General features: G+C 41.5%; 1 protein-coding gene across 1 annotated transcript in view; it reads right to left on the reverse strand.

The window, feature by feature from the left end:
- Positions 1 to 16,613, reverse strand: part of macrod2 (mono-ADP ribosylhydrolase 2) — a 1,223,981-nt gene that overhangs the window by 1,158,318 nt on the left and 49,050 nt on the right. Inside the window, exon 2 of the mRNA XM_072265467.1 lies at positions 1,674 to 1,736. Within this exon, the coding sequence (XP_072121568.1) occupies positions 1,674 to 1,736 (63 nt within the window). The remainder of the gene's footprint in view (positions 1 to 1,673; positions 1,737 to 16,613) is intronic.

A 16,613-nucleotide genomic window follows, 5' to 3' on the forward strand; every position in this document is an offset into this window, starting at 1 on the left:
TAGTCCATTCCAGAAACTCACCATAAATTTACCTCTCAGTCTCTTTTAAATTTCTACCCTCTTATATCCGTGCCCTCAAATTTTGGACTTCCCAACCCAGGAGAAAAGGCTATTACCGTTCATCTTATCTATACCCCTCATGATTTTATAAACTTTGATAAGGTCATCTCTCATGCTTCTACACTCAAAGGAACAAAGATCTAACATGGTCAACCTCTCCGTACGACTCAGAATCTCTAGTCCAGGCAGCATCCTCAAAGCCTTGACTGATGAAAGCCAGCATGCTAAATGCCTTCATCATTACCCTGTCTCCTTGTGTGGCCACTTTCAGTGAACTCTGCACAAGTACTACCAGGTGCCTCTATTCCACAACACTTATCAGTACTCTATTATTCCCTGTATAAATTCAACCTGGTTTCAACAGCCAAAATGCTTATCTACGTTGAAAACAACTTGCGATTCCTCAGCTCATCTCCTTAATTGATCATTATAACCTGCTTCCCTATCAACAAGACTCTCTAATTTAGGTTTCATAGAGAGGAGAGGTCAAATAGATTAAGGACTGCATTCTCTAAGAGTTAAGAATGAGGGATGTACTGAAACCATATAAATTCTTAAAGTATTTAACAGGTGATAAAGGAAAGATATTTCTCCTAGCTGAGGAGTCCAGGACCAGAAGGAACAATGTCAGAGTAAGGGGTAGATCATTTGGCACTGAGATGAGAAGAAGTGGTGATTCTTTAGAATTCTCCAAACACTAAGGCAGGTTGTTGTGTTCACTCAAAATAAAATTCTGGCCATTACAGGAATGAAGGGTAGTGGGTATAGTGCTGGAAAGTGGCACTGAGGTGGAAGCTCAGCCATGAATAGCTTTAAGGACCATTGTTCCTGCTCCTATTTCTTAACTTCTTACAATAATAAAACATGTAATTATAATTTAATCAAAATAACCAGAAAAGATTATTTATCTGATGCCCAATCTAATATTTGACACAGTATGACCACTTACAACAGGATAAACACCTTCTCCATGAAATATTCAGAGTGTTGTTTGCTTAAATTTTTTTAAATAAATTCCTGTGGAACCAAGCTTCCATCTGGCTGTCATACACTCTCATCTCTGGCTGTCACAGTTGTCATGAACAAGCTCTGCTTGCATTATCTGAGCTATGTTGGAATTCTGCCCAGACTGATGACAATGAGGAGTTGAAATTTCACTCAATACTCAATGTCATTCAATACTGTATCTCATTAGCAACCAAATGAAAATGCCATTACTCCTAAATGATACATGTGAAAGGATCCAATTTACATTTTGGGCGTCCTTCGACAATTGGTGCCTGGATCAAGTTGTGGTCACTTAATTAATCATTTTCATTAAAAAAAATGTTTCTAAGAAAGTAAATGTCAATATAAGGGAGTAATTTGCTAGTTGCATGTGTAATACGGAATCAGGGTAGTGTAGGTAAAGAGATACTTTAATCCAACAGTTTAAGCAAACTAAACTCCTAATCTGCAGTTGATTTACAATTTTTTTAATACAGTATTTTTACTCTAGTCATTTCTGCACTCAGCTGTTAGTGGATTTATTATACTGAGAATCTAGTCAAAAATTAAAGCTTAAAGACAGACAAAAATGACAGTAATACAGGTTTCAGTTAAAAGTCACTTACTTTTCATATCTTCACTCCAAACAGAAATTTCCTTCAAATGTACAACTCCATCATCATAAGAATCTGTAATGGGTTGGAAAAAAATGCTGTAATTTACAGAAATTAAATAGACTAAATATTAATGAAGTTCCAAATGGAAGTTCAATTTAGGAGTATTAACTCATTAATAGCAGTTTTCCTAAATGAATAAAAATTCACCAATTTTTCTAAAACCTGTGTTTAAGTATTTAGCCAGTACTTGGTGGAATAATCTGGGTGAAAATAACGACATGGCACAGATGTAAATGCTGGTTTAATAAACACAGTTTTGCAGTTGGGGAACACACGTAAAAGTTGCTGGTGAACGCAGCAGGCCAGGCAACATCTATTGGAAGAGGCACAGTCAATGTTTCGGGCCGAGACCCTTCATCTGTTGCTTGAAATTCCAGCATCTGCAGATTTCCTCGTGTTTGCAGTTGGGGAAGTCGTTGGTGGGGGAAGGGAGCAGCTGGAATGCATGGAATAAACAACTGCCTCAGTCACATTTATCCTCTGAATGTCTTTGTTCAAATTTGTCCATATGGTCTTCCTTTTGCTTCTATACTCCTCAATGACCCCGACCTCAAACAAGTCCACTTTGTGAAAGAACTGACAGAAGTAAATTTAGCATTTGCTGTGAAGAAAAGCAACAAGATTACATGCATCATCCGCTATCCAGAAAGCAATTAAAAAACAAGTCTTTACTACAATGTACCATTCCAAGCCGCTTCATAGAAGCATAGTAGATACTTAAGTGAAGAACGAGAAACCAGTAAAGGAATCCAAGTACATCGTTGAAAGAGTGAATATGTACAAGAGTGTGAAAAAGTTGGGCCAGCTGGTGGTGCAATGACATCAGCGCCGGACTATGGAACGGAGGTTCCCGGGTTTGAACACAGTCGGAGCTGCTCCCGAGTATGCTTTCCATCCGTGCCGGGTTGAGTGTTGAGATCGCAACTCGACCTCGTAAAATAAAAGGGAAAAATACTGCAAAATATCTGTGTGAGGAGTGGCACGCCACACAGTCTCTCTCTCTCTCTCTCTCTCGTTCCACACCTTGTAAAGGCATGGAAAATACATCATCCCGCCAACATCACACACGCACGCAGACGCAGACGCACATGCTGCGTCGCAGAAAATTGGCGAAAGATGCCCATCTTCAATCACTCCATTCAATGGCTTTCATCAGAACTGAAATCATAGTTCTCTTGAAAGATCATCCAAATGAAGCATTAGATCTTATTTCTATCTCCAGAGATGATGTCTGATTTGCTGCACATTTTTGGTAAATTTTGTTCTTACAGCATCTTTTCTTGGCTTCTAAATGTCATTATCCAGCAAATTATGCAAAGTTTAGAATATAATCACACATAGTACAACATAGCAAAAGGTTAATCATTAATCTGTATCAAACTTTTCAAACAGTAATATAGCTATTCCCAACTGCCCATTCCTTCCCCACGAATCTGCAATTTTTGCCAATATATAATACCCTTTTATAAGTATTGTTGAACATCTATACTCCATCATAATTCATGGAAATAACGCATTTGGCCCCAATTTGTATTGGACTTTAAACTGGAACAATCCAGCTTTCCCAGAGTGTTGCCAAACTTACTGTATCGATCCCTATTCTCTCTCACTCTCAGAACTGTACAGCACTTGACTTCATCTTCATTTTTGCCAGATATTTAAAACGTAGATATTAATATCATTTACCTTTTTGACATATCTTTGCAGTCTGTGATATTCTAAATTGATTCTTCCTCCTTCGTACTGGCTTCTTATAGCATACACTAAGTGGTCACTTTATTTGGTATAGGAGTGGACCTCAAAGTTGCCATAGGAGTAGAACCTGGCATGGCTTTCTGCTACTGCTGAAGCCCATTCACTTTAAGGCTCGAACATGTTGTGCATCCAGAGACAATATTTTGCATTCCACTTTTGTAACACATGATTATTTCAGTTAATGTTATCTTCCTGTAAGTTTGAACCATTTCCTCTGACCTCTCTCATGAACAAGGCATTTTCACCCACAGAACTGGATTCATTGGATGTCTTTTTTTTTGCTTTTTGCACCATTATCTTTACATTTTAGAGACTGTTGTGCATGAAAATCCCAGGGGATCAGCACTTTCTGGATTACTCAAACCACCCTGTCTGGCACCAACAACCACTCCACAGCCAAAGTCACTTAGATCACATTTCTTCCCCATTCTGATGTTTAGTCTGAACAACAACTGAACCTCTTGACCACACCTGCATATATTTATGCACTGAGCTGCTGCCACATGATTGGCTGATTAGATATCTGCATTATAACAAGCAGGAGTACCTAATAAAGTGGCCACTGAGGGTAAATATCATTCAAAGGACTGACCTTTGTGAAATGTAAGGGCAAGTTCTTTTCCATTTTTATAAAGATTCAAGTACACCACGTTCACGCCAAAATATTTTTGTTGGAATATAATCATTAATCAGAAACATACCATCTTTGTCCACAGCAAATATTGAATTGACAATATTTTAATATTGTCATTTCCCAATGATGTACCTTAATTTGGTAATTATTGGCCAGGGACAACTGTCTGCTCATCTTAGAAAAAAAAATAGGATTGTTTTATATTGGCTTCTAGGTGCAGACAAACCATACTTTAATTGTATCATTTGAAACACACTAGATAGAAAGGCAATAGCTTCACACCACACTGGATCAATAATCATAGATTTATTCATTTATCTTTGCAGATGAGTCTATGACCTTCTGACTCAGAAGGGTACTGTCAACTAAGAAACAACTGATAATTGTATATTAAACTAGTTAATTAATTAAGTTGTTCACATTGCACATAATAAATGTGCAATTTAATCTTGGATCTAAAATATAATCTTCTGTAATGAATCATGCCTTTGACTGAAACTACCATTAGAGCAAAGAACAGTTGAAATATTTGTCACATTCTGCATTGTTTGTAAATACTTTCCTCCAGAAGCTTCTTGATTTTTACATTTATTCGCAAAAACAGCTCAGTCAAAGGTATCTAGTTTAAGAAACCTGTATCCACACTGAACAAGCACTTCCCTTAATGAACTATTGGATTACAAAAATGTAGGATTCCCGAGTTTTTTTCAGTAGCTGTTGTCTTGATGCAACTTGAATGCAACTCACTCCCATTTTTATTTATTTGGTAAAGGTGAAAATGTTAATCTGTATGCAGTTCAACTGATTTCCTCAAGTGCACTTTATATTCTGGTGAATCACACCAAAAATCCATTAATGCTTCAAATTTTCAGGCCAGCATTACTGCTATTGGAACAATGATCATTGTTGGTAAACATCAGAAAGGATGTACACAATGGTCTCTGAATATCAGTAGGCTAGAGCAGAGGAGGGTGACATTTGACCCCTCAGTTGAAAGGGCAAGCTAATAAAAATCCTTATAATATCACTGCATTATCAGTAAAATCCCTGCGGTTTATTTAGTGTTCTTCAGAAAGTATAGCTTTCACCTTTCAATTAGCTGATGCATTGCAGATTACACCAACATAACTCACTTTGCCTCTACTTCACAGTCCATTGCCTTACACCTGCATCGGCTGGTTAACAACGCTCTGCTGCTGTGAGCAGTTTCTGCTCATTTCCTCTCTCAGTAAATCTAAAAACTACCACAAAATCTCCTTTGAGTTTATCTTGCAATTCTCAGATCGTCTCCAAATAATATAATCCCATATATTCCAATGATCCACATTTTCACATATGCAATTCCAACATATTAATATTCCAGTAAATTTCTTTTTCATTGAACATTGAAGCCTCGCAGGTATTTTCAGAAGGTTTGCCATTTATATCTACTGATGTAACCAAATTATATTGATGTACCCAAGGGCTACAACATAGTTACTTTTCAAAACAAAACACATCACTTTAAAATATTTGAATTGTTAAACTTGACCAACTCCAAATCAAATGGACCAAATGTAGAACTACGTGCAAAACTGTGTAATATAATTAGTTCATTGTCACATACCAAGATACTGTGGGAAAACTTTGTTTTGTATGCCAACCACACATATAATCTCACAACATCAGTATACAGTGGTAGGTAGTAAAAGGGAAAAGCAAGGAATAAGAGAATGCAAAAAATAATGCAATGGAGAAAGTACAGTGCAGGTAGACAATAAGGTACAAGGCCAAGATGAGGTAGATTGAGGAGTCATGAAGCATCCACTTTATCATACAAGGAGTATGATCAATCAACTTGTATATGTGAATTAGAAGCCTGGTGGTACATACTTTCAGGCTTTTGTACCTTCTGCCTAAAATACAAAAAAATTTTGTCCTTTTAAATTCCTCCTCTGCCCCATTTCTTGGAAATTAGCTGCACCAAAGAAAACAAGGGTGCCAAGTGTTCTGTCAGCCGAGAATACTTTTACTGTACAAGGCTCTTACTCAGAATGTGCTTTGGTTTCTCTTGACAGCCACTTTTACCCTCAGTAAAGCAGTGACAACTATTCATCCAAGCCATTGAATCCACCTTATATTCAATTATATTCACTTGGTCTGTGCATACAGGCTGTGTGGTGAAAAAAGCACAGCAGCGCCTCTTTCACCTCAGATGTTTGAAGGGGTTTGGCATGACTGTCCAGATCCTGAGGACTTTCTACAGGGGTGCAATTAAGAGTGTCCTGACTGGCTGTATCACTACCTGCTACAGGAATTGTAATTCCCTCAATCGCAGGACTCTGCAGAGAGTGGTGCAGACAATCCAGCGCATCTATGAATGTGAACTTTCCACAATCTAGGACATTTACAGCAACAGGTGCATAAAAAGGGTTGAAAGGATCATTGGGGACCTGAGTCACCCTAACCACAAACTGTTCCAGCTGCTACCATCTGGGAAATGGTACCACAGCATGAAAGCCAGGACCAACAGACTCCAGGACAGCTTCTTCCACCAGGCCTTCAGACTGATCAATTCACGCCGACACAATTGTATTTCTAGGCTATATTGACTGTTCAGTTGTACATACTATTTATTACAAATTACTATAATTAGCACATTGCACATTCAGACAGAGCCATAACGTAAAGCTTTTTACTCCTCATGTATGTGAAAGATGTAAGAAATAAAGTCAATTCAACTCAGTTCAATTATAGCTATTTTTTTTCCATAGACCCATTTGTAATTTTCAACAATTCTGGATAGATAAAAACCCAACAATCTTAGTTTTTGCAAGGAGGTGCAGTTCTTTCACCTATTGTATGAAGAAATGTGTTCCAACATCTCTTGTAAAGCTTTGCACTAATTTCAAGCTCCTATTCTGAACTCAGCCACGGGCAAAAAATAGCTCAGATTGGTCATCAATTAGATTGTGGATTAAATTTATGTTCAGGATATCAGCTATTGTCTATGTAGCCTGCTTTTGACACTTAATCCTTTTGACCCTGGCAAAGTTGCTGTTAAGGTTAATTTGAAATACACTTTCCTGTTTTTAAAATATTCATTAATCATTGCCAAGATCTGATCAACATGGTTGCTGGATTTCAGCAGGTTACTGATCATTCGACTCCCACTCCATGAATTACCCGTATGCCTGGACTGTAAGGACAGAATGGATATAGTTCATAGAATCAAATCAAATGATACAGCACAGCTGGAGATTATTTGGCACAGTAGTATTTTTCTTCCTTCCTTCTTTGTATTAGTTATTATTGAATGTGCTAGACTATCTCAGGTAGTCATTTCCAAATTACAAAACAATCTGGGGATTGGGGGAGGTGGGGTTGCAGAGAATAGAAGATGTACCTTAACTGGTAACATTTATATTACCTTACATGTTTCCACTTAAAAGTCACACAATTACAAAGCACAAAAGGCAAATTGGTCCACTGGACCCATTCCTGAAATAAACATTCAATTAATTCCATAGCCCTTCCTTGGACTCAACTGTAATTGTTTCCCTGTTTAGAGAGTTGCTCCAAAATCTCCTTCCACTTTTCTCTCAGGAAATTCCATTTCAGATCATAATGCTTAAAAACCTCTTTACACAGGTAGAGGGATCTAAAGTTTACTTCCAGAGGAGATTCTGTCTTTACTCTTGTGCAACAGGTGCTTTCGACAGAGAATTGCAAGGAGGGCAAGAAAACTGTTCATAACACCAGGGCACAGGGAGCCATTCAAATAGAGCAAGTAATCATTGGGACTCAACCTGAAATGTCAGCTTATTCCCCTACATCAGGGGTTCCAACCTGGGGTCCACAGAACCCTTGTTTAACGGCATTGGCCCATAGCATTAACAAGTTTGGGAACCCCTGCCCTACATAGATCTGCCTGACTTACTCAGTTCCTCCAGGAGTTTGTGTGTATTGCAAGGGTAATATTCTCCAGATTATTACCTGGGCCACATGCATCTGGGCAAAGTCAAAATAGGTTTGGAGTAATCACTGTGTGGCTCAAAGCACATTGTGGTAAAAATGGGCTCCGATACATGGGTCTCTTGCAGCTGTTCCATTGGAATAGCTTCATCTAAATTGTGCAGGGTGTCTCAGTGGATCACCTAAAAACTTTGTTGCCAGATCTTGAAACTAAATAGGATGTTTAACAATCAAGAAGAAATTTGTGTATATTTACAAAATACAATTAAGTTGGTCAGTAAAACTATTGAAAATCTTTTCTTTGTACTTTTGTCAGTTAAATAAAGGTTCACGTGAATTAACATATCACAGATTTTTGTTTTTATTGCATTTTGGAAAATATCCTAACTTTTCTGGAAATGGGGTTTGTATATTACCCCCTTATGCACAAGTCCTTCGGTTGGATTTTGGAAAGGGTTTTACATTGCATTACAAGACAGGTGAGACAGGGCAACCTGCCCAATTCCAAACTTGACGGGGAAGTTACTGTTTCCCAACCACTGACTTGGACTGAACTATAGACGTCTGTGTAGAGCAGTTGAATCCAATTCCTGGTTCCCTCCCTAAACACAAAAGATTCTACAGATGGTGGAGAACCAGAGTAACACATACAAAATGTTGGGTGAGCTCAGCAGATCAGGTAGCATCTATGGAGAGGAATAAAGACCTGACACTTTGGGCTGAGGCTCTTCATCAAAATTCACTCCCCAAAGCTCATTTTAGAGAGAGAACAACCATCACGTACGTGTGTGGTATCCTGTCGAAAGCTTTCTCCTGGTCCAAGCAGACCAGGTTGGCGTCCACACCCATCCAGCATATAGGCAATGATATCCCTAAGGAGTACAAGGGTGCCAAAGATCTTGCTACCTGATACAGATTAAGTTTTGGACAGATGCATCACCTGTACAAGAGCAGACTTGACACTGCTGGTGATGGCCTTAGAAAGGATCTTGTAATCTAAATTCAACAGCGCAATGGGTCTCCAATTCTCAATGTCATCTCTCTCCTCCTTCTACATGTAGATGAGAGCAATGATACCCTTTATCATGGGCACCAAAATACTGCAAGCTTGAAGCATAGCATTGTATACTGTATTTCCAGCAGGTGTGGGCCCATCCAGTGCCACAGAGCTGAGTATAACCTTGGCAAGCTGTCACTTCCTGGAGTTGCATTCGAGTCAAAGGAACAGATGGAGCCAGTCAGTTCATCCAGGTTCAATGGCTGGCCTGGACTCTCCAGCTTCTTGTTGTCTAACTGCCCTGTGATAGAGCTGTTCTCACAGGATGTTCTCTGTGGCCTTTTAGTTGTAGCAAACGAGCAATTACAAGTGATCAATATGTCCCTCTGTGGAGGATACTACTGAGCTGTTCTCTTCTTTAAGCTGTGGATCACAGAGCTCATTACCCCACAAACCTTTTGGAAGAAAATTGAGCATGTGTCACCCTGTTCCACAGTGCAGACCCTGGCCTGGAAGATTGTCTTTGAATATTAGGAGGCAAACAGATGGGCTTGCCATCCTTTCACCCCTCATTGTTCCTCTCTCACATCCAGCCCCCAAAACTGCACTAAGAGAAATTACTGCAACTCCATATTACTGCAAAGATCTACTCATAACACCTGTCACAAGGCAAAGCCCACCAACCACCTCTCTGCCTTGGGTGATTGAATAGCTACCTCCACGCAGTAGAATTGCCAGGCCAAAAGCATGACAGTTATTACCCCCCGACCACACAGCCAAGCCATGGTACCATCATCGCAATCACCTCTGATAGTTTTGGAGGTACAGTTGGCCGCACTCCTGTAAATCACATCAGCCTTCACACTGGCAAGGCATCGAAAGGCATTGACACACAACAGTGCTCTTTGCACCGTGCACGTGTAAGGATGCCGGTTTTAGCTCCATGAATGAGTTCTGGAATTACAGTTCTCATCATACCCATAGCCTTGATAACCTGCCTCATTGTTTGTGGGCTCAGGTCCTCTCCCAGGCATGGCAATGCTGGTGTGTCTGGGGAGAGGCTGGATTGTGCTCTTGCTCCGATGTCTTGCTCTTGTCGCCCACAGCCTCCACATCTGGAGTTCATTGGAGTTAACTGCTCCTGTTCTGCTCCCAGTCTCCCAGTACAACTCCTGGTCTCCCAGAACTAGTATATATTAGATTGGCTGCTCCAATTCTCCTGGATCTGGGGGCTGCTGGCCTTGGGCCCCAGGACTGTGAGCTACTGACAGAATCTCTATATTTGCCTGATGGCTCCCTTCCACTGTCCCCTCTGGCTTGGTGCTTCCTCTGTCTGCATCGTTGGCTTCCTACATTTGCTTCATACGAGAACGAGGAGAGGTTGCTTGCGTCTGTCTGCTGCACTGCCCTTTCTTCCCATTAGTTTTACTCTCAGCAATCTTTTGTCACTTGAATGCTGTCCTCTGGGACTTCTTCCTTTTCTCCACCCGTCATTCTTCTTTTGTCCCTCTTCTCCACCCCACCTCCTCCCCCATTGACCCCTCCTCATCTTGTGGAGGGCCTAGGTTTTTTTGGCTGGAGGAGGGAGCTTGAGACATTCAGCCTTCACTCAGACCCAGTCTCTGATTCAGTCTTAGCAGCAGCCTTTGTACTTGTAGTGGGGATTTCAGTGACTCTCTGGGTGTTATTGGAGACAGCTCGTAACCTGAAGCCATGATGCTTGCTTTCAGCCGCACCAAAAATAAAATTAAAATCTTTCTGGCACAGATTTATTCCTTACAGTTATAAAACTGTTGCTTAACAGTAACCATAAGTACTAAGGAAGGACTAAATTCGTCATAAGACCATAAGATATCGGAGCAGAATTAGGCGATTTGGCCCATCATGTCTGGCCCATTTACCCTCTCAGCCCCAATCTTCTGCTATCTCCTCGCATCTCTTCATGCCCTAACTAATCAGGAATTTATTGTAGGTTTTCACAAATAGACATAAAATACCTCACATCGATTTAAGAAAAACCTTAACAACTCATTTATTGAACTCCAAAATACTGAACACAAAGCACGGTAAAAGAACTTTATGTAATTACGTAATCACATCAGACCCACCTCTTAAAGTGAACCCCAACTCAATGTTGGCGGTTGTGAATTCTGCACGTTTCTACCAATTACATTACCCTACAGTCCCTGCATTCCCCCCACCCCACCAGAATTCACTAAAGCTAGCATTGTGAGCCTGTCCAGAGTTGCAAAAGCTGCCCAGCTTGGTCCGATGTTCCATGGGTAAAGGAACAGCCAATGCCTCTGAGTTATCCAAAGACATGTTGCCACACTCATGGTCATGTTGTCACACTCATGGTCATGTTGTGACATAAGCAGCATGGTAGCAGAATTCTCCAAAAACTTGGCAGGCTGGTTTAAGGCAATCTACCAAAACACATCCAGGTTAACTCTTCTCATCTATAATAAAAGATCTTTTCTCTCCATTCCAAAACTCAGAACAGGCCAATGTAAGGGGGCTCAAGAGTAAGTTGGTGTGCATCAATGCAGACAAAAACAAACAAGACGAATGTAGGTCAACAGGAAGCCAACAGTGTTGTATACCACAATGGGAGGTAGGAATAGGTGCAAAGAAATTGAATTTACTGAGGAGGGTTGAGAGGCCGATCAGGTCGTCATGACGCCTGGAATTAAATCACCTGGCACTCTTAATAGCTGCTCGTATACCAACTCAGTCACGGCTGGCTGCAAGTCCTCTTTCGGAGTTGTTCTGACCCCCTGCAGGACCCACGAGAAATGATCGTGCCAACACTCATCAGACAGGGAAGCCCTCAGAGCAGCCTTTAAGGAGCAGTGAAACTGCTCGCACAGGCCATCGGACTGCAGGTGATACACCATAGTGTGATGTGGCCTAACACGAGGTTCTGGGCCATTGCACCCCAGAGGTCTGATATGAATTGGGGACCACAGCCAAAGGAAATATTAGATGCACTGCCAAACCATGCAGCCCAGGTGCTGAAGAACGCCTGAGCCACGGCCATCATTGATGTTAGAGGGACGACCTCCAGCCATTTGGTGGTAGGACAACCATAGTAAAGAGGTGCGTGAAACTGACGGGGTGGGGAGGGAAAGAGGATCAACAAGATCCACAATGACATGGTAAACTCATTGCTTAGGGACCTCAAAAGGTGCCAATGGCACTTGGATACGATGGTTAATTTTTGCCTGCCGGCACTCCACATAGACGGCACTCCAATCATGTTCTTTCTAAGGCTGTGCCACACAAAATTTAGTGCAACCAGTTTCTGTGAGGCCTTCTGGCCCAGATGCACAAGGCCAAGTATGGAGTTTAAAACAGTCTGCCTCCAGTTTGCGGGCACCATGGGGCAAGCGCAACCAGTTGAGACATCACATAGAAGAAAAACTCAGCTCCTCCAAACTTAATGTCAACCAACTGCAAGCCCCATGACTGCTGTTCGGAAAGCCTGGACCTCTGGGCCAATAGCTTTGTCAGTTGCCATGCAGGCAGTATCAACTCCTATGTGTACGGTCTCAACAGCCGGTCGTGAGAGGCAATCAGACATGGCATTATTTTTCCCCTTGACATGTTGTCTGTCAGTTACGAACTCAGATATATAGGCCAAGAGGCATTGCCGCCATGCAGACCAAGGGTCTGATATTTTGGCCATCGTGTGCACAAGGGGTTTGTGGTCAATGAATGTTGTGAAATGGCAACACTCTAGAAGAAAATGAAAATGGGGAACAGCCAGATAGAGACCAAGAAGCTCATGGTTAAACATGCTATACTTTCTTTCATGGAACTGCCAGCTGAAGGTGACAAGCAGCTGCCACACACCTCTGACCAACTGTTAGTGCACAGCACCCACACCATAGCCTGAAGCGTCAGTAGTAATAGCTATTAGTGCGTAGGGGAGCGGGTGTGCCAGTAAGGTCGCATTAGAAAGAGCTCGTTTGGTATCATCAAATGCCCTGGTCAAGTCAGCTGACCAACCAAACACTTGATTAGGGTATTGCCTTTAAGTGTACTATACAGTGGAAGCACAAGTTCAGCAACTCGCAGAATGAAGCAGTGATAGAAATTCACCATACCTAAAAACTCACGTAGTTGTTTGTTTGTTGTTTTTTTTTTATATAAGTAGTGTGAGTCAGTGGGAAATCCATAACAGCAGCTACATTTGATAGGAAGGGTTTTGCACCTTCTGGGGAGATGCGATGGCTGAAAAATTCAACAGTTGACCACCCAAACTGGCATTTAGCAAGGTTAATTATCAACGCTTGTTGGCTTAGGCGCTCAAAAAGTGTGCAGAGATGAGATACGTATTGGGGCTTGGATGCACTGGCAAAAAATATGTCAGCCAGGTAAACAATATGAAAATCCAAGTCTTTTAACACAGAGCCATCAGCCATTGGAAAAATCTATGGCACATTTTTCAGCCCAAACAACATGTACCTATAGTGGAGAATGTGGGCTTGGTGAGGTTTGGGAATTTGCCCAGCAGTCGAGTAAACTCACATGTGGTGGTGAATGCACTTGACAGAGTCAGTGTGGAGAACTTACTGGGAGAGCAGGCTAACAACCCAAAGTCCTTGACATCCACAAGCCAGCATTAAGATCAACTAATAGTCCTTGGACACATAGGAAATCTGCACCAGAGGTCTAGCTACTTTAGCTAGGACAAAGCCCCATGGGTAACATCGTCCACTGAAGCTAAGTGTCACCCTTCATGTCCCGTAAATTTGGATCCTGCTGCCTTTGGCAGCCTCCAGCGAGGTTGTGTCACTCATTGCCTTTTCATCAATAGACGATGCTGGCAGCACACTCACTTGAACACCCGTGTCACACAGGAAGTGTCACCCTGAAAGTAATAAAGAAACCCTGGCAGCTAGAACCCATTACATTCACAGACCTCTGATGTCTCAATATGCTGGCATCATCGAAGCTACAAAGCAGTTCGCACTTCCTAGCATTCATACTAAAGTGTTTGATAGGTTTCATATTATCCTCCCCGGCATTCTTCTGAATTCCAGTGAGTTGAGGCTCAGAGCCATCAAACACTCCTCGTATGACAAGCCTTTCAATCCTGAATCATTTTCATGAACCTCCTTTGAACTCGCTCCAATTTCAGCAACATGTCTGAACAACTGGTGTCCTGTTGCACTCACTTAAACAATAAGCAAATGCTTTAGACCATGAGACCTTAAGACATAGGAGTAGAATTAGGCTATCTGGCCCATCAAGTCTGCTCCACCATTGAATTATGACTGATCCTTTTTTCTATCTTCTCCTCCACCCTAGTTCCTGGCTTTCTCCCTGTATCCTTTGATGCCATGTCCAATCAAGAACCTATCAATCTTTGCCTTAAATACACCCAACAACCTGACCTCCACAGCTGCATGTGGCAACAAATTCCACAATTTCACCACCCTTTGGCTAAAGAAATTTCTCCGCATCTCTGTTTTGAAAGGGCACCCCTCTATCCTGAGGCTGCGCTCTCTTGTCCTAGATTCTCTCACTATGGGAAATATCTTTTCCACATCTACTCCATCTAGGCCTTTCAACATTCGAAAGGTTTCAATGAGATCCCCCACATCCTTCTGAATTCCAGCAGGTACAGGCACAGAGCCATCAAACGTTCCTCATATGATAACCCTTTCATTCCTGGAATCATCCTTGTGAACCTCCTCTGGACCCTCTCCAATGCCAGCACAACCTTTCTAAGATGAGGGGCCCAAAACTGGTCACAATACTCAAGGTGAGGCCTCACCAGTGCCTTATAAAGCCTCAGCATCACCTCCTTGCTCTTGTATTCTAGACCTCTTGAAATGAATGCTAACGTGGCATTTGCCTTCCTCACCACTGACTCAACCTGCAAATTAACCTTCAGGGTTTCTGCACGAGGACTCCCAAGTCCCGCTGCATCTCAAATTCCGGGGTTTTCTTCCCATTTAGAAAATGGTCCTCACATTTATTTCTACTACCAAAATACATGACCATGCATTTTCCAACATCGTATTTCATTTGCCACTTTCTTGCTCATTCTCCTAATCTGTCCAAGTCCTTCTGCATCCTATCTGTTTCCTCAACACTACCTGCCCCTCCACCAATCTTCATATCAACTGCAAACTTGGCACAAAAAGAAGTGGTCCTGACACTGACTTCTGCGGAACACCACTAATCACTCGCAACCAACCAGAAAAGGATCCTTTTATTACCACTTGCTGCCTCTTACCAATCAGCCAATGCTCTCACCACATTAGTCACTTTCCTGTAATACCATGGGCTCTTAACTTGGTAAGCAGCCTCATGTGTGGCACCTTGTCAAAGGCCTTCTGAAAGTCCAAATATACAACATCCACTGCATCCCCTTTATCTATCCTACTTGTAATCTCCTCAAGGAATTCCAACAGGTTCATCAGGCAGGATTTTCCCTGAAGCAAACCATGTTGATTTTGTACCATCTTGTCCTGTGTCACCAAGTACTTCACCGCCTTATCCTTAACAATTGACTCTAACATCTTCCCAACCACTGAGGTCAGGCTAACTGGTCTATAATTTCCTTTCTGCTGCCTTCCTCATTTTTTAAAGAGTGGAGTAATGTTTGCAATTTTTGAGTCCTCTGGCACCATGCCAGAGTCCAATGACTTTTGAAAGATCATTTTTAACGCCACCACAATCTCCAACGCTGCCTCTTTCAGAACCCTAGAGTACAGTTCATCTGGTCTGGGTGACTTATGTATCTTTAGCTCTTTCAAATTTTTGAGCACCATCTCTCTTGTAACAGTAACTAGACCCATTTCTCTTCCTCACACACTACAATATCAGGCATATTGCTAGTGTCTTCCACAGTGAAGACTGACGCAAAATACTCATTTCGTTCGTCAGCCATCTCCTTGGCCACCATTATTATTTCTCCTGCCTCATTTTCTAGTGGTCCTATATCCACTCTCATTTCTCTTACTTTTTAACATACTTGAAAAAACTTTTACTATCCACTTTGATATTATTTGCTAGTTTGCTTTCACATTTCATCTTTTCCCTTCTAATGAATTTTTTAGTTGCTCTCTGTAGGTTTTTAAAGACTTCCCAATCCTCCATCTTCCCACTAATTTTTGTTTTGTTGTATGCCCTTTCTTTTGCTTTTACAATAGCTTTGATTTCCCTTGTCAGCCATGGAATATTTTACTATTTTACCATTTGAGTATTTCTTCATTTTTGGAATACATCAGTCCTGCACCTTCCTCATTTTTCCCAGAAACACACGCCTTTGCTGCTCTGCTGACATCCCTGCCAGCAGCTCCTTCCAATTTACTTTGGCCACCTCCTCTCTCATACCACTGTAATTTCCCTTACTCCACTGAAATACTGTTACATCAGACTTTACTTTCTCCCTAACAAATTTCAAGTTGAACACAATCATATTGTGATCACTGGTTCCTCAGGGTTCTTTTACCTTAAGCTCCCTAATCGCCTCTGGTTCACTACATAACACCCAATCCAGTATAACTGATCCCCTGGTGGGTTCAACGAC

Source organism: Mobula birostris, chromosome 8 (genome assembly GCF_030028105.1).
Source record: "Mobula birostris isolate sMobBir1 chromosome 8, sMobBir1.hap1, whole genome shotgun sequence".
NCBI classification, from domain to species: Eukaryota; Metazoa; Chordata; class Chondrichthyes; order Myliobatiformes; family Myliobatidae; genus Mobula; species Mobula birostris.